Source organism: Magnolia sinica, chromosome 5, assembly GCF_029962835.1.
Source record: "Magnolia sinica isolate HGM2019 chromosome 5, MsV1, whole genome shotgun sequence".
Lineage (NCBI taxonomy): Eukaryota > Viridiplantae > Streptophyta > Magnoliopsida > Magnoliales > Magnoliaceae > Magnolia > Magnolia sinica.
The window spans coordinates 92180319-92199574 of NC_080577.1; the positions used below are offsets into that span (position 1 = coordinate 92180319).

At 38.9% G+C, this 19256-nt stretch overlaps 1 protein-coding gene across 5 annotated transcripts in view; it reads right to left on the minus strand.

Annotated features, from left to right (window-relative positions):
- Positions 1 to 1575: 1575 nt before the first annotated feature.
- The window catches only part of LOC131246304 (sister chromatid cohesion 1 protein 2-like), a 41258-nt gene continuing 23577 nt past the window's right edge, over positions 1576 to 19256 (minus strand). For 3 of the 5 annotated variants that reach the window (XM_058246275.1, XM_058246270.1, XM_058246272.1), the window contains exons 5-13: positions 10199 to 10293; positions 9793 to 10106; positions 8354 to 8465; positions 5968 to 6104; positions 5493 to 5866; positions 4253 to 4289; positions 4104 to 4125; positions 3864 to 3996; positions 1576 to 2038 (exon numbers count right to left, since the gene is read on the minus strand). In XM_058246275.1, coding sequence (XP_058102258.1) covers positions 1943 to 2038; positions 3864 to 3996; positions 4104 to 4125; positions 4253 to 4289; positions 5493 to 5866; positions 5968 to 6104; positions 8354 to 8465; positions 9793 to 10106; positions 10199 to 10293 — 1320 coding nt within the window. In that variant the 3' untranslated portion in view covers positions 1576 to 1942. The remainder of the gene's footprint in view (positions 2039 to 3863; positions 3997 to 4103; positions 4126 to 4252; positions 4290 to 5492; positions 5867 to 5967; positions 6105 to 8353; positions 8466 to 9792; positions 10107 to 10198; positions 10294 to 19256) is intronic. The other 2 variants (XM_058246274.1, XM_058246273.1) reach the window with 1 other exon arrangement.

A 19256-nucleotide genomic window follows, 5' to 3' on the forward strand; every position in this document is an offset into this window, starting at 1 on the left:
ACACTACATACAATCATGTGCCCATGAAAAGAAAAAAAAAACGAAATAAATTTTTTTCTAATAAACAAAATTTTGATTATATCAATACGATGGCAATATTATTGAAATATCATCGATACACTTATGATACAAGCATTACCTAGAATTTACATAGTCGAAAATATTGGTGATACATTGGCGATATTGATGCATTGGCAATACAAGTGATACTTAGAATTTACATAGTTGAAAATATTGGCGATTACATTAGCGATACTAATACGTTGGCAATACTTAGCGATACATTGCTAATACTTGGAATTTCTGTTCCTACCACCATTATCAGTATTGCTACCAGTGTTATCGGTATCGCTGAGCTGGAGATAAAGATAATATTGGAGATATTTCAATAATATCGGAGATAATTCAAACACTGCTGACAGCAACCAAAAGTTATTGCAGCACCTTGCTATCAAGGGATGCTCTAGCCAACCCTTACTCATTTCTCACTCATTTCTCACTACATTTGGGTTTTGATGCAGCCTGTCACTTCTAGGGAACACCCTAATATAGGTCTGTAATGCAATATTGTTCGGATTCATGATGAAAGATATATATCCAAACAATGAACTAGCAATGAGCACATAAAACTCCCACAAGCACAACTTAATATATTATTGTATAGGTCGATTGCAATCAAGCACTATCTAATAGTCTATTGCACAAGTCAATTATAATAAACAAGTTGATTACAATCAATACAATTAGTATTCAATCAATAAAAATTTTGGGATCTATAAACCAATCCAAGGGGTGGCCCCTCAATTGGATGATATAGAACAAAAGGCCCATGCATTGTAGACAATGGATGGTTAAACTCAATGTGAGAAGGATTCCAAGAAAAAGGAGAGATTGGAATCTTAAATCAGGATCAACCTCAGTCAAGCCCAATCATGGATCAGGCCTGTGAGTTGGGCCGGGAACCAGGCCCACACTAATCAAGCCTCACTTTCAGACCAGTTCTCAGCCACAGATGGGTCTTCATAGAAATATTTTGCAAAACTGGTGTATTTATTGATCCAGCTTCTAAAAAGGCCATAGCCAACCTACAGGCCCAACCCATATCAGGCCACAAGCCTACAGGCCTAAGCCCACCTGCCACACCCTTTTGAATAAAAGCTGGAAATTTGCAGAGTCGACTCAAGACTCAGCTAAGTCAGCGAGATTTCGAGCCGAGTCCCTGAGAAGCTCAGAACCGAGTCTGACTCAAACCTGAGACAGGAAACTCATCTAGTCAACTCAATTGAGTGGTTAAATCAACATGACTCACGGTGACTCAGACCAAGTCATTCAGTGAGTCACAAGTTACACATTAATAAGGTGTGAAGAGAGGTACACATTAATAAGGTGTGAAGAAGGGAGCAAGGGAATCGAATCATTGACCTCAACTATAGTCGAAGATGCACCTAACCAATGCATAACCTAGTCATTTGATGTTAGTTCCATTTTATATTTACCTATATAACACTTATCTATATTAAATACATTTCACTATTACTAATATTTTTAAAATTAAAGTTATGAAATACTGAGTCAAGTCAGGTTTGAGTCTCCATCTCCATTAGACTAGGCTGAACATCAAGTCAGTTCAGAGTTTTGGGGTTTTTGAACTACTGGCTGGAGAAAGAAGGTTAGTAGTATTGAAAGAAGGATGGAAAAAAAAAAAATGGTGGATGTTCTATTCTATACATGGACAGAAATGTGGCTAATTATATATACAGAAGATGTTTTATAATACAACAGGGTGGGGGCATGTGACTTGTACTCTGTTAATCATAACAAGGAGCAGAAACTCCAGCTTCTGAACACCTGAGTTACCTCTGCATTTGCAAGCTCATCATTGTGGCTTGAGATTTGCAGGCGTTGTGCAGCTTCCCACATCGTTTGCATGTGCTATCTGCGTTCAGAACATTGCTTTGATTTGTGGGGTCGGCAGCAGAAGAATGTCAGCATAAGGGGAATCTTGCTTCACATCTATATACCCTACGCTCCTTAAAACCTGCAAGGAATTTCAATATATAAGCCAAGCTCTCTTCACATCCAATATGTTAAGTACAAACTCGGTGCAACCATAGGTAAAAAACTCAATAACGAGTCAACTTGATGTCTAGCCAGGTCAGGTTGACTGAAGACTCAAACGAGTCTTTACTTGACTCCACTCAATATGTAGTAATTAAATAATTTTAAAAATATTGTATATAGTAAAAATAATGGAATGACATGTGAACATATGCTGCTTGGCTTGTTGATTAGAAGTGTTGCTCCTGCTGCTCGAGTTCTTGGGTTCAAATCATAGCTATTACTTTTTTGTTAAGAAAAAATGCTTTGCAAGTGAGTTACTTGATTCAAATCCTGTTGAATCGAGTTGACCGAGTCAGTGAGTCGAGTCAGCCGAGTCACGACGAGTTGAGACCAAGAAAGGCTTAGAACCGAGTTTCACAGTGACCGGGCTCAAAATCTTGCCACGCTGAGTTGACTCACACGATTTTCAAGTCAAGCATCAGTTAAGAAAAAATGCTTTGCAAGTGAGTTACTTGATTCAAATCATGTTGAATCGAGTTGACCGAGTCAGTGAGTTGAGTTGACCGAGTTAGTGAGTAGTCGACCGAGTCAGTGAGTCAAGTCAACCCAGTCAGTGAGTTGAGTCGACCGAGTCACAACAAGTTGAGGCGAAGCAAGGCTTAGAACCAAGTTTCACAATGACTCAGCTCAAAATCTTGCCAAGCTGAGTTTACTCAAATGATTTTCAAGTGAAGCCACAGTTTAGAACGATGGGTGCAATTTGGTGATCAAACCCAAGATTTAAAATAATTAAAAAAAAAAAAAATACCATGTTTTTCAACAGACCACCACACCTTTTAAATGGCCACTTGTCAGATGGGCTACTCATGTACAACTGTGAATCATTCAAAAGAAGTTGCCAGGGGTCCATATAGGTAATCTGTGGCATGGCTGATGATTGTACCAGCCTGATTCTTGGTGCCAGAGCATCCATGCAGTAGGGCCCACCTGCTGAGCAGCTTCGATCTCATACATGTGACAAAGGTAACATGCCAGGCAAGCCTTTGCACAATATACGTTGTTTTCAATTATGACAAGTGGGACCCATGCTTTGGCATGCCAAAATATCTCCTTGATAGGCCAAGATGTGCATATAAAAGCCACAATCCCATTCAAACTGAAGAAAGCATAGTTTTTCAACCAGGACTCGGCTTGGGACTCGGTCAGAGGTTCTGGGTCGACTGTGAATCCACAGGTTAACAAGGCAGGTCAAAAAATGATTTTTTTATTATTCTTAGCATAATATATATATATATATATATATATATATATATATATATATATATATATATATATATATATATATTAATTGATCTCTCAAAATTTACAGATCTGCACCTAAACACTTGCCTGGCCCGTTTCGACTCAGACAGATCAACAGAGTCACACCTTGACTTGGGAAATCAGGCCAAGCCTAGTGTTTCCTGGTTCTCCCGACCTAGCAACCAGGTCATTGACCGAGTCAGTTGGCCTGGCCGAGTCCCAGGTCGACCGGCCTGGCATGCAAGCTATGGAAAAAAGTGCATCGATTGGGTGGTTAGGATCTTCCAATCTGGAAGATTTTGGGGCATTGTTCATCCATAGCACGGTGCAATAGAATAATGGTCTGGATTACCGAAGATGGGCCCCATTATCAAAACTCAAATCCATGTATGCTCTTGATAGTCTTGGGTTGCTTATACTATAATTCCTCACTAAAATGAGACTTTCAGAATTCCCAACTACAGAGGCATATTAAGTAGAGAAGTGGTGAGTGAGCATACCAGAGTCTCATGGAACAGTCTAGCACATGTTTTTCTTGTGCTTCTTTCCAAAAGGCAAGCCAAGCTTAACACTCCCTTCTGTTTACCCTCTTCTTGTTTTGAAAAGCAGTTATGCAGATGCTGTGCCACAGTCCTGAAAATTCACATTTTGCATGCAGAAGATAAATGTCAGCTGTTCCAAGAAGAATTTTATCGCTACTATTAAGCATGCAAATTAAACAGAAGCTTCTTCCATCTAACCTGGTTCTAATCAACCATCTATCTGCAATACAATACAAGCTTCGATAAGCACATTTCATGAAGCAAAAACAAGCATTTCCAAAGAAAAAAAAAATTTAAAATAAAACCAAGCAGCTTAAGACTAACAAGGGTTATTAGGACAATCATACCTTGGTTCCATTGACCCACTTCATGAGAACTAATCTCCTGCATAGAGAAAGATATATCAACACTAATAGCAATCAAGAATTGCATATCGTATCATTCACCACTGAAACAGGGTCGTATCGCCCTATATCGTTTGTTCCAGACCAATATGAGCTCTTATAGCAATATCGTTCATGGACAAAACTGGCATGTATCAGGGACACATGCTGGTTTTAGACAATACTTTCAACCATAATTCTAAATCTCACTGGGTTGACTCATAACTCGACCGAATCAACTCAACTCACTGAGATTTTGAGTCAAGTCACTGGGAACTCAATCCTGGTCCGACTCAATCCTGACTTGGGGTGACTCGTCTAGTCGACTCAACAGGACTCATGTTGACTTGAAGTGAGTCACTTGGTGACTCAGTGTGAATGTTAATAAAATGAAATTAGGGAGTAAGGAATCAAACCCACAACCTCTGCCAGAGGGAAGGATGATCTGAACCAACCCACCATTGAGTGGTTTGATAATAGCATTTGTATTTCATAGGAATAGATTCGTAGACCGGGTCGGCTGATACGCTTAAAAATCAGTCTATGTGTTCCTTTCCTATTTCTTTACTTATCATAAATATCTATTCCTATCCCTAAGATTATTAAAACTTTAATTATTAAATATTGAGTTCAGGTCTTGGAGTCAACCCGACCCAGCTGAAGATAGAGTAGAAGTCAAGTTTTCAGGTTTCCAAACTATCTTTTAAACCTTGTTAGTAATACTAGCTGACATCCAAGCTGCAGTTTCTGCCATACAGAAATAGGAGAGGAATTATATGATCCTCTGCTAGAGGATATGTATAGTATCCTCGGGCCTTGAGTTGAGTTCAAGGAAGCAGGGCCCAGAGCTCGGTGATTAACATCATTGATCTGATGGGCCTCGCCATGGACGGACCATTGGACCAATGCTGCCCAAGAAAAGAAAAGAAAAGAAAAATAAATCCCAGCAGGATAATCCTAATGCTTGGTTAAGGAAGAAAAATACAGCAGCAGTTTGGAGTCAACGGGAAATGGACAAAATAGCTAGGATATTCCAAACTGGGAGATTTTTTTTGCATGGCACATAGATGGTTGGGTCCATCTTATTAAAAGGTCTGGATCACCTAACCATGATCCTCAGATACTACATGTATCCTTGGACAGACTATTTGAGCAACAAACATGCAACAGACAATAAATGTAAAAGAAAAAGAAATCCATTTACCTCATCCATCAGATTCTGCCAAAAATCTGGAGTTCCACTAGCAGGTGGCTCCTCTCCCTCACTTCTGATTGGCGTTCTGAATCTTGCTCCGTTTGAGTTACTGGCTGCAGGAGTAGCAGGCCACTCCTCTCTTTCAATTGGCAGTTCAAATCTCACTTCATTTGAGTTAATGGTTGCAGTAGCCTCTGCAGACATAAATGACGCCGAAGGATTGACAAAAGCATTTCTTGGGGAGACTGCATTATCATCTGACAAGTTCATGTGTGTTTCAAATTCCTCTTCATCTGACTGAGTGGGACCCTCTGCAGGATCCTTTGGTTCCAGACGATCAAAATGATTTCTTGTGAAGAGTGCTTTAAGCTCCGATGAAATACCTGCACCGAGGCAGGAGTTTTAAGATGAGCACGAAATGATACATGATTTCTCAGTTGGGAAGCCATTGATTGGGAACACATGGAAACGATTGGAAACTCACCAGGAGTCAAAGGCTCCAAGAAACTCGTATGTAGATTAGAGATTTTGTTGGCCTTCCAGGCACTGAGTATAGTTTGGGGAGCTTTCCTCCGCACATGTACCAAACTACTTGCATCGCATAGCCCCTGCCTCAAAGCCCTATTATACAAATTTGAAATAAATACAATTACATCAAATTCTTTAATAGAAATGAAACGGACAACATTTGCAAAACCTGCAATTCGCTTACATTACATTTTTCAGTGATCTCCTAAGGGCATGTTTGGATGCCACTAAAAATGTCTTTTACGCATTGTTCTCTCGACAAGCACCAACATGATGTCAGTGCCTGTCAAGAGCATACCAACTGCATGTGCTTTTCTGCAACAAGTCTGATGAACAGTTCGGATTTTCAAAAATATCTCATATTCGGACATGTGTGTAAGAGGCAGTCAAGCAGAACATTGCCAGTTGGGAGGGAGCAGCTTTCCCTATATCTGCATGTCCTTTGGAGATTTATGGCCTGTTTGGGAGCTTCAAAAGTACTTGGGTGGAAAATACTTTTCAAGAAAATGACTTCCTTTTCTTTTTTCTGATTAGGAGTTCACATTTTGGTGAAAACCATTTTCCAAAGTGTTTTCATAGAAAATGTTCAAAAAAAAATAAAATAAAATAAAATAAAATAATCCCAGCCCACTGCCTGTTTTTCTCTCTAAATGCTTCCTTGGAAAATAATTTTCAAACAAAATGTGACTATGTAAAAAGAAAAAAGGGTGGGCATCCAAGCACACCCTAAGGACCTGTTTGTGACGTAGGACAACTAACCACTTGCTCTAAAAGCTCAAACTGATAAAGCGTGGTGAATCAATCTCATTTATCTCATAGCCCAGGTCAAGCCCTTGGCTGAACCCCCCTCATGGACCCACTTTACATGGGTCCTGCCTCAAACAGGCCACCCCACTCGAGCTTGGTGTGAAAATGCCCTAACATTAATAACTCCCGGTGAGGAGTCTCAAACATAAGACCTCCCACTTTGATACCACTTTTGAGGTAGGACAGCTAACCACTTGCTCTAAAAGCTCGAACTAATAGAGCATGGCAAATCAATCCCTCTATGTCATAGCCCATGTCAGGCCCTCGGATGAACCCCCCTCATGGGCACACTTCACATGGGTCCCGCCTCACATAAGCCACCCGCCTCAAGTGTGCCCCGCTTTACGCAAGCCACCTCACTCGAGCCCGATGTGAAAATGCCATTGCGTTAATTTGGTTAGATGTAAATGCATGTAAATGATGATAAATAAGTAATGATGACTTACTTTAATATTTACAGCAGTAAAGATGCTACAGGCACATTTTGAAAAGAGACTCACATAAACTGTATGAACCCCACCATGAAGTATGTATTTTATCCACACCATCCATTCATTTTGTTAGATCATTTTAGGGCATGAGCCTAAAAATGAGGCACATCTAAAACTTTTGTAGCCCCAAAAAGTTTTCAATGGTAGGTGTTCAATCCCCACTATTTTCTGTGGTGTGGTCCACTTGGGCTTTGGATCTGCCTCATCTTTTGGCTCATGCCCTAAAATGATATGAAAAAATGAATGGCCGGCATGGATATAGCACATACATCATAGTGGGGCCCACCTATTACGAAGTTGAGTTTTGCCTAATTTTTTAGGTGAAAATCCCACTTTAAGCCAAACAGCATGAATTTGTCATAATTATTTGTTTGCCACCATTTACATCCATTTATAGCTCAAATAACAGGCCCTAAAGGATCTTCAGCTGATTTTCAGAAGTGAATAGATTTCATGCAGAATTGTGAGTGGGCACACGTGTGTGAGATTGAGGCCATTTCATCAAGTGAGCCCTACCAAGAACATACGCTCGCCCAAAAATCACGTCCACTCATCTGGTGGGCCAAAGTATATTAAATCTGACCTGTTGATCAGTTTATTTCACATCCTGTTTTTGGGTAAGCCTCACCTGATAAGCTTAGAGAGGCCTAACTTTTGAGCTGAGGGAGATGCAGTCTGGCTCACCTAATGAACAGTCAGGATCTCATGCTCATGAATGTGTGCACCTCAAAGGGGCACATGTTTCAGTTGAGTAGTGGTTTCACAGCATGTAGTAGCCCATCCATCTGTGACTTTTCTAATAAATCGTTGTTTCTTCAAGAATTTTGTGCTTGAGCTATTTAACTTCTAGCTACTGTCATAAAACTGAGGAAGATATTTCTTGCAATCAACATCTCATTGTAAACTTGTAAACCCAGATAGAAGAAAATCATTTTCTATGAAGCAATAACTGCAAGATGTTACTTCTAATCATGATCAAGAAACAGTTGATATGTAAAACAAAGCAGGGGGGAAATCCTGCCTTGGAGTGTTACGGTTACTTACTCATTTGATAACACAATGGTCCCATCGAAGGGACGTTTTCTTTTCCTTGGCTTCCGGTTCCGCTCCTTGTTAGATGGAGTAGGAACAAGCATCACTTCAGGGGTAGCATCAACTGCGTCACAACAGTCCGGTCAAATTGGAGCTGAAGAATAATAACAACGTATGATAGTTGATATGGGTGGAAGAATCATGTGGGAGACTGACTAAATTAAGCCATAATGTATATATATTTTAAATATCCTAGAAAATTAAAACATAAAAAAATTTAAAATATGTGAAATACTGAGATACTGTGCTTGGGGATTTTCATGGCATGGCCACGGTGGGCATATTTAGAATGAGTTGGTCTTATACTACCAATGCTCTTGGTAGTGTGAAAGAAGGCCGACACCTCCTGGTGTGCCCCTCCCATGTATATGTGGATTCTCAACATTGAGGGGAGCCGAAGAGGCTACCCTGGAAAATCCAAGATCAGAAGTGTAACTAGAAATCATGGTGAGAAGTCAAGTTAGTATTTTCTGGACCATTGGTTACTGTGATTCAATGAATTTGAAACTACAGACATATTGATGAGGCTGAGGTTGTTTCACAAGTGACTGACGGGCCCAGTCACCGCTGACAGTGATTCTTACAAAGCAATCTTCTGGGCATCCGGGAAGTGAATGGAGAGGTTCTTTTTCTTACTTTCTTTCATGAATCCTGACAAGCGCAACAGTGCAACAGTATTCATGTAGCTGACCTCACTTAGTTGGCATAAGCCTTCGATGATGATGATGATGATTATATGGAATTCAGGATTTATCTTCAGGCCTACAGGTTACCCTTTCCTGTATTCTACATATTTCCCTGTAAGGCCATTGAGTTGGTCTACACCCTTACCTAGGAAGGTGGAGATGTGTTCAAACCCCTCATCTGTTATCATAATGGATGGTGTATTCCCTTTCCTTCAGTGCTCCCCCAGGACACCATGCCACTTGTATTCTTATGCTCTTAATAAAAATAGGTTAGGGACTAGGTAGGAAGATCATTTTTCGCCTTAACACATAATTTTCCCCTCTTAGTACTTTCGAATAAAAAGTTTCCTTTATTGATCAACAACAAAGGCCAAATCAAAACCATTTAAAATGGAAACAAAAGTCGGTCATTGTATAATGAAATATGTAGAGAATCTAAGGACTTATCAGACATTGGAAATAAGTCACGCTTGGCACATTACTGGAAATTTAATTTCATCCACCATCACTCCTAATTTTAAAACCATTAAGAATTCTGAGATACTAAGCCGTTCCTTCTTTCAGTGAACGGTATCACTTCTTTTTCTTTTCCTGAAAGGCATGAATGATATTTATCAAATTGGATTCAGGTCAAATCTTGATTATTTTTCCGTGAGAATTATATAATTCAATTTAACAACACTTTTAGTAGATGAAGATGTCAACCTAATGGATATGGGAAGTTGTCGGGAGTTTTGGCCGGTGTTCCATCAAGTGGGTTTCCTTCCGTACGAAGGTGAGATTTTTCAATATCTGAAAGAACCTCCTGCAGCTTTATCTGTTCTATGCAATCACTTGGTTCATTCAAACATTGACTGAGGTCCAGAAGTTCCACTGTCCCACGAAACATATCAAGGTTTAGGCATCCTTCTAGATGGAGTTGAGTGCTTTGAAGCTTCTCCCTACTTTCTTTCAAACCACTCGAATTGTGCAAGTCGCTGATCTCGAGATCGATATCCATAGCATCAGGCAGAAAAATGCTGCAACAAAACATACCAATCAATTTTCATCTTTATTAAAAGTTCAGGCAGATTACTGGGGGGAAAAACATATGGGTCTTCTTAATACCCACTTGTCTGCCAGTGTCAAACTTGAAGGCTGGAATTCATGATGGGCAGTTGTCTCCTCGCTATAATACAGCATCTGCATGTACACTAAATAAGACCTCTGAGAAAATGAAATTATCAGAAGCAAGTAGATGCCGCTTGAGATCAATATGCACTACAAAGAGAAAGAACTCTTTCTGAGGAGCAAAATCATCTAGTTTGATAGTATTGGAAAATTAAACATTATAAGACAAAAAAACAAAAAAAACAAAAAAACAAAAAAACAAAAAACAAAAAAAAAACAAAAACAAAAACAAAAACAAAAACAAAAACAAAAAAACAAAAAAACAAAAAAAACAAAAAAACAAAAAGAGTTTGATCCCCAGCAATCACAGCAAAGGTGAAATTTTATGCATACTTAATAAAATCTCCTCATTTTTTGCTAATTCATATTTTATTATGATTATTTTTAGAGCCTTAATATAAGGCTAGTATTGGGTTTTATGCTAATTAACAATGTAGATTAGAGGATATGAATGTATAAAGATTTTGAGTATATGCATAAACTATGGTGGATAGATTAGAAAACATGTGTGAGATTCTTTTTTGAAAGTTCCAGCTAGTCTATTGAATATGCATGTGTTAGAGTTGATACATTTTCAGTGCTGCTGCAGTGTACCCATTGTGGAAAAAGAAAGACAAAAAAGAGCTATAACTAAGATGATTAGGGCTGGGTTTGGATACCATAAAATAAGTTACTTTTTCTACTTACAGCACTAGATAAGTAACTTATTCGAGATAAGTAAGTTTGGTTTATGATCAATTATAAGTAGCTTTTTTTTATTTGAACTTAATCACTTCAGTTTAACAAGTAGAAATCAAGATAAGCTACTTAAGACATAAGTAGCTTATCTTAAGTAACTTAAGATCCAAACACCCCCTTGGAGAAATGGGAATCAATCTCTCTTTTTCTCTCTTTCTTCTTGTATACCATTGATTTGAACATGGTATCAGAGAAAGATCTCAAACTCCATGATTCCCCTCTCCAAACATTTTATTTATAGCCTAACCCTAAACTGATGCAGGACAATTAACCACTTGCTCTAAAAGCTCAAATTGTTAGAGCATAGCATAGCATCCGAAAATGGTCTTAATAATGAGGGCGAGTCCAAAATTCAGATCCGAACAGAAACATGAGAGGGAAACAAATTCGACAACATGGCAAGTAGCCAAGATCATATGGAAGTTGACTCACTGTAAAGCAACTCCACTCATATCATCCGAGGAGGAAAAACTATAGCCCCTCCCAAAGCTCCAACTAAAGATCTAGATGTATTTTTCTTCCTTGTTCTTGTAAATCTTTCCTCTGATATGTGCATCCTTTGCCAATTGTTAAGGAAGTTTGATTGAAGGAAAACATTCTAAGGTTTTTCAATAAAGCAATTCTTCCTTCCTATATGTTTGATTTGTTAGTAAGAGGCTCTAGTTTCAACTGCAGTAAGCTAGATTATCAATTCCAATAATTGATAGAGATGAGGATGTCTAAAACTCAACATACAACACGTAAACATGCCTATCCAGCTTAATCTAGAAAGCTATATTATTGTATAAGGGGCCTTTTGGATAGTCAAAAAAGAAAACAAACTTGAAAAGATTGGACAATTATGGATTCCCATGAACTCTAAGCACTACTGAAAACATGGATTCCCATGAATTCCATTTTTTTGGGGTATTATTTAAATAGTAAGTGGAAATCTCATTTTCCTCTCATAAAAATGCCTCTAATCTTGTGCCTGATGGGAGAAAGAGTAGAAAGAAGAGAAAGATAAGGGATGGCGAGTGAGAGTGAAGAAGAAGAGGAAGAACTGACAAAGAGGGGGGGGGGACATTTTAGACAAATGCAAGACTTGTGTTAGTCCCTCTTGACACACGCGCGCACGCACGCGCACACACACACACACACGCACACGCAGTAGGCCACACCATAGACATCCATACCATCAACTAGATGCACCCTTCCATAATGGGACTTGGACCTAAAAATCAGGCCAATCCATGACTTCAGTAGGCCACACCATAGACCATAGTTGAAAGTAGATGCTCACTTATTGAAACCTTCCTGATTGTTTATAGGGCCTACTAAGATGTGGTTCAGACATCCAACCGATCCTTTGTGAGTGTCCCACTCAAATGAGGGGTCACACCAAATTTCAGGCCATTCCAAAACTCAACTGGGCCCTATCAAGTGCTTTTAGATGTTTTAGGCATGATTGCATGTGTGGCCTACCTGAGTTCCAGATATAGCTGATTTATGGGACATCCTGTAACCTATAGGGGAGCCACCAAATGCCCAATGTGGATGTCTGACAGTCATGACGGTGGAGCCCACAAATCTCGAACTCATGCGAAGCTCCCATAAGGTCAGCCTCATAGAACCTTCTCCCCATATATATAAACATGAGAAAAACATATATTGCTCCGTAGGAATACAACCATAGAATACACATGTGCACACATTTATATATAAATTCACATTCCCTACACTCACACTTAAGCCGGAGCATCGATATCAATTAGGCCTAGGTCGGAAACAAGCGAAGCAGATGGCGACAACCAGTTCCCTTGGTTAGAAAATTGGCGAGTTGATCATCCAACTTCTAATATGACATGCATCCTTAGAAGCCACCTTTTTCTCCGATAAAATGACAACCAACCTTGATATGTTTGGATGCTCATGATAAGCTAGGTTCAAGGAGATGGGAATAGCTGCAAGAGTATTACCGCGCAGCATCATGAGAGAAGCAACAGGGAGACCTAACTCATTCAAAAAGGTCTTTAGCCAAAGTAGTTCACATACACCATGAACCATTGCTCAATAATCCACTTTAGCACTAGAGCGGACCACAACAGATTGCTTTTGTTTTTCCATGTCATTAGATTCCCACCAACTAAGGCGTAACAGCCAGAAGTAAAGATCAGTGGGCCTGTTACGGTCCGGAGGTTGTAAACAGTTCCATCTTCCAAAAAGGAGAAGGGAAGGATGAGGAAGGAAAAAAGAAGATGGAGGGGACCATAGATGGTGACAAGGAAGGGCTAGACAAGTCTTAAGGACCGAAAAGCTCAAGCCCCTACAGAGATGCAGTGGTGAGAAGCTCACGAGGGGAAGATGAAAAGAAGGAAAGTGGCGGCAAATCCGGCGAAGGGATTCCATCAACGGAAGATAGATGAGTGTGGATAGATAAGTTAGTGGAGAGCTCAAAGGCTAGCTTACATGAGGGAGTGGTGGGCAATTCCTAGAAAAATCTTCAATGTGTCTGGTGGCTACGATAAGGGGGCCTCGATGAAGGAGGTGGAAGAGTGGTTAGATGCCTACTGTGGAGTGACGAGAGAGGACTATATATTAAAGTCGTTAGGTGACTCTAAGGTTTGGATTTTCCTTAGGCCTTCTAAAAATCCAAACAACGTCCTTTTCGCCGACGCATTGCTCGACAAGGGCTCGATGGAAGCTGTGTCGGTGATCCAACTGGTCGAAGTTTGGAAAGGAGGTCTTCTAGGTACAACCGTGGGGATTGCCATTTGAGCTATAGTTCTTCAAAGCTTTGTTGTTATGGGTTCATGCATTAAGGAGTTGATGGCTACAGATCCAGTGACTGAAACATTGGTAGAATTGAGGATGGCACGAATCTGTATGAGGAAGAATAGGGAGAGAATGTTAGAGTCTCCATTGCAATCGTAGATGTGAAGCTTTCAGTTAGGATCATCCGCAAAGGTGTAGGGGAAGGAACGATCTGGTTAGATGATTGTTGGTGCAGTAACGAAATTGTAGGAGGGAGAGATGGGTGTAGGAGAGTAGGGGAGATAGGAGTATGACTTGAATGCTCTTGTTGAGTGCCAAATCAAGAGTAGCTTTGTCGCGGCAGGCGAATGTTGTTGCAGAGGTTGGCGGAGAAGAAGAGATTCTCAACATGACACGTAACCCACCGTAAGGCCTGCCTCGAGAAGTGGCAGGCGCAATCTGGTAGAGTTGTCAGAAGGGAGTGGCATGTGATGGTTGAATAAATGAGGCAAGGATGATCACCCCGATTGGAGGCAAGAGAAGCAAGGATGAGTGCCAGTTGTAACAATAGAGATCACCACAAGAATTGAATGAAGCTTGGCCACTGGAGAGAAGGTTTCAGAGTAGTCTACTCTAAAAGTCTGAGTATACCATTTTGCCACCAACCAGGCCTTTAAACAATCCATGGTGCCATCAAACTTGTACTTCACTGTATATACCTTACTGCATGTTTTTTTGCAGGTAACTTAGCCAAATTCTTAAGTTTGATTTTGATAAAGCGCGGCTATTTCTTCTTCCATAACTCTTTTCCACCTATCAGTATGAAGAACCTCCTAAAATGATCGAGGGACTGACACAGACGACAAGGACAAAGCAAACTGCCGAAATGAAGGCAATAGACCATTCAAGGAAACAAAATTAGAAATTAGATGTAAAGTACAAGAACGTATACCCTTTCGAATAGCAATAGGTTGATTAGCTTCATTCAGCAAGTGTGGTGGACACTGAAGAGGAGGATCTTCAGATGGATGAGTGGAACTGGTAGAAGGCACGTTACTAGGTACTTCAATGCTTCTCTTGGAACGTCTAGAGTAAACCTACAACAATGGTGGATTTGAATGTGACTCGTTAGCTTGCTTTCCAGGTAAATATGTGTCCGTCGCCACAGGAAGGGTGGTAGAGTTTTTGAAAAGTTACAATATATTCTCATTATCTGAGAAATATGGAGTATTTTCAAATAATGTGGCATCCATAGACACATATCGTCTACGGGTGATAGATTATAGCATTTGTAGCCACGCTAAGCATTTGAGCACTCTAAAAACTCACTTTACAAATTTGGGTTCAAACTTATTGGAGACATGATCAAATTGATGTACAAAACATACGCATACAAAAACTTTAAGAGGAAGACAAAAGGATGGATACTGGGGAAACAACACAGAAAAATGAGTTTTACCTCCTAATACTGACGAAGGCATTCGATTTATAAGATAACATGCAGTTAAAACGGCATCACCCCAAAAACTCTTTGGAACCTTCATGTCCAATAATAATGCCCTAGCCACTTCAAGCAAATGACGGTTTTTACGCTCCACAACTCCATTTTTCCACGGTGTGTGTGCACAAGACGTTTAATGAATGATGCCGTGAGATAAGAAATGGGAGTGAAAAAGATTTGATGTGTATTCATTAGCATTATTTGTTCTTAAAACACACACTTTAGCATCAAATTGAGTTTGGATTTGTGCATGAAATTCTTTAAAACAAATAAACACCTCAGAACGATTTTTCATCAAATATAGCTGTCATTTTATAGTAATCATCTACAAAGATGACAATATTTATAATTAGATAAACTAGAAATATGAACGGGTCCCTAAACATATGAATGTATCAAATAAAAAGGTTTATCACTAACTTTATCTTCATGCGACAGAAAAGACACTTTGTGATGCTTGCCCAACTCACAAGCTTCGCATTCTAACTTAGACACATAGGATAAAGACAGGAGAAGACTCTTCAAATTAGTTAAAGATGGGTGCCCAAACTTGGAATGCCATTGATGAGGAGATATTAGTTTGCGATGCAGCTCCAACTCCGATTATTCCACTCTTGAGATAGTATAGTCAATTAGATTCGTGCCCTCCACCAATCAATCCCCGTCTTTAGATCCTGAAACTCACGATAAGAAGGATAAATTTTGACAGAGCAATTTAAGGATTTGGTTAGTTTACTTACAGAAAATAGCCTCAATGGGAACTTAGGAATAGACAAAACTGAAGACAAGGAGAGTTCTAATGTAGGACACAATGAAGGATACATTAGTTGAAGTACCATCAGCCATAGTGGCAGATGAAATAGATGAAGACTGGACTAACTTTGACAGTAAATTACGATTATTGATCATATGATCAGAAGCACCATAATCAATAATCTATGGAGTACTCTCAGAAAATGTAAGACAAGATGTACCTGACTGAGTAAGGGTAGCAATGGAGGAAGAGGTATGAGTGGAATGATTTTTTAGAAGATTGGCATATTCTTCCTTGGACATAGTGACTGTGTCACTTGAAGTACTAGGATCAGCACGAGTGGTAGGATTGTTTACATAACCTTCTGAACTATCCTCCAATGAGTTGACTTTATTAGCCCAAGCAGGCTTCCCATGTAAATTCCAACATAAATCAACAATATGATTGTTGAAGCCACAATGAGTGCAGTGACGATTACCACGACCACGACCACCTTGAATTCCCCCATCACCTCTGCCTGATGTAGAGATAAAAGTCGAACGATCTGATGAGGTGGATTTTTTAGTAGACATGCCAGTTGTCCTCTGAACTCTGGCGAATGCTTCTGTCACTAGAGTTGTACACGAACCGAGTTATCTCGGTTAATTCGCTTAACTCGACTCAAAAAAACTTGATTCGACTCAGTTCGAAACTGAGTTTGAGTCAAGTCAAGTTGATTTTTTTAGCTCAAAAAAATTTCGACCCGGGTTCGAGCTGGCCCAAGCTCGACTCGACTCGGATCGGTACATAACTTGAACTCGACTCGAATCGGTTTGACTCGGCTCGGCTCGGTACATTTGATATAAATACCCACCTAAAAAACCTTACCCCTCTCTCATATTAGCCCAACCACCGAACAAACATTAGCCCAACCACCGAACGAACCCTCCTCTCCCACCCCCCCCTTCTCTCTCTCTGCCCGAGCAGCCGAGCCACTCATCCCGTCGTCCGGCCCTCCTGTGTTTGTCAGCCTCTGCTCACCCCTGCCCTGCCAGTCTGGCCGTCCATTGTTATCGTCTCTGCTCGCCCGTCACCCCTGCCCAGCCCATCTATCATTGTCATGCTCTGCTTACCCCTGCCTTAACCATCCATCACTACCCTGCCCGTTCGTCCGATAAACAATCGAACCTTATCCCTCCCTTTTGTTGTTGTGACTTGTAAGTCATGATTTTTAGGCGTTCAGCCGGACCGGCCTGTATATACCCCATATATATATATATATATATATATATATATATATTATTACATGTATTGAAAAATTAAATTCAGCCACCCGCTGTCCATGGCTGGCAACCCGATCATCAGTTGTTGATCGGTGCATTGTTAATATATATTATATTTATATATTTATATTGTTATATTATATATTATACATAAAAATTACATATATATATATATATATATATATATATATATATATATTAAAAACCCTAAAACCTCTATAGAGATGGATGGATGAGAGGGATGGTTGGATGCACGGATGGATGGATGGATGGATGGATTGGAGGGAAGGATGGATAGATGGATGGATGGATGGATCATGAATGTGAGGGATAATTGAATGGATGGATGGATGGATCATGGATGTGAGGGATAATTGAATGGATGGATGGATGATGCATATTGTATAATATAAATTATATATATATATATATATATATATATATATATTGTATAATAAATATATTATAATATTATATATATATATATATATATATATATATTAATGTTAGATTGGTAAGTGATTCACATATATTAATGCTAGAATTTAGATTGTAAATGACTTAATGTTATTATTAGTTATCATTTATCAATTATGTGATTTTAAATGTTATATTGTTAAATTAATATTAATGTTAATGTTATTTTTTTGTTATTGTTAATGTCAATGTTAGATTGTTAATATTAATGTTAAATTAATGTTATTGTTATTGTTAATATCTTATTGTTCAATCAGTTATATTAATTTTTTTAATGTTTTATTGTTGTAGTATAAGATATTCAGTTGCCCATTTGAGGATTTCTATATTGCCAAACATAAATTCAATGTTTTTGGAGGCATAAAAATTCTCAAATTGTCCATTTTTGGAGAGTTCAATGTTGGATAGATAAGAATATTTTTATTTATTCTAATTTAAATGCATATGCCTTTTTCGGTTCGCCTCTCCTCTTCTCTGAATATATTTCTTGCATTTGTTTACATCATCAAATATCCACACTTTATATGGATAGTTGACATGAGAATCAAATACAAGATTAATATATCTGGAGAGATAAGGGGAGATGTTGTCAAAATTTTGGCGTGGTATTTAAATTGAAAAATGAAAGCATTACAATCTATTCAACATTGAATGGGTGACTGATTTAGACAATTAGGAAATTCTAAAAATTTAGAATACATTTAAATAGACACCACTCGTGTTGATAGGTGCCTAAAAGTTAATTTTCTATATTTATATTTATAGATGGCTAGTGAGGAAGTCCCAACTACCCCTGATGCTAATGAGTCGGCCACATCTCCTCTTATTGTGGAGGGAGAGGGGTCTTCAACTATAACTACAACCAAATAAAAGAAAAGGCCAGCTCTGTAGGATGATTTTGAAGAAGTTATAATTAATGATGTGCTGAAAATTAGATGCATGCACTGCAAATCATTATACAACAAAAATTCTGGAGGGTCAAAGAGACCACAAATCTCAATTTCAGGCCAACGGTTGCTTTCATTTAGCAACTCTGAAGGAGATGAGTCTCAAGGTAAACTTTCCACTCATAAGTTTGAAAAAGAGAAGCTGAAAGAATGGTACGCAAGATTTGTGATCATTAATGAAAAATCATTTAGAATGATAGAGAGCAAAGTTTTCATTGGATACAATAAATTCCTTAATCCTTAGGTTGAGAAGGCCTCTCGTGCTACTGTGAAGGAGTACATGAAAATGTACATAAGTAAGAAAATAAAACTGAAAGCAGTTCTGGCATCAGTCTCAAGAATAAGTTTAACTTCTGATTTATGAACGACGTCTAATCAAAGAAAAGGATACATTTCATTGACCGCACACTATGTTGATGAAGATTAACTTTACAAGAGAATTTTAAACTTCCGCTACATTTCTCCTCCTCAAACTGGTTTGGTTATTTCAGATTGCATTTATAACTGTCTACGAGATAGGGGCATTGAAAATAAAATCTCTTCAATAAATTTAGATAATGCTTCAACAAATGACAATATAATATTAT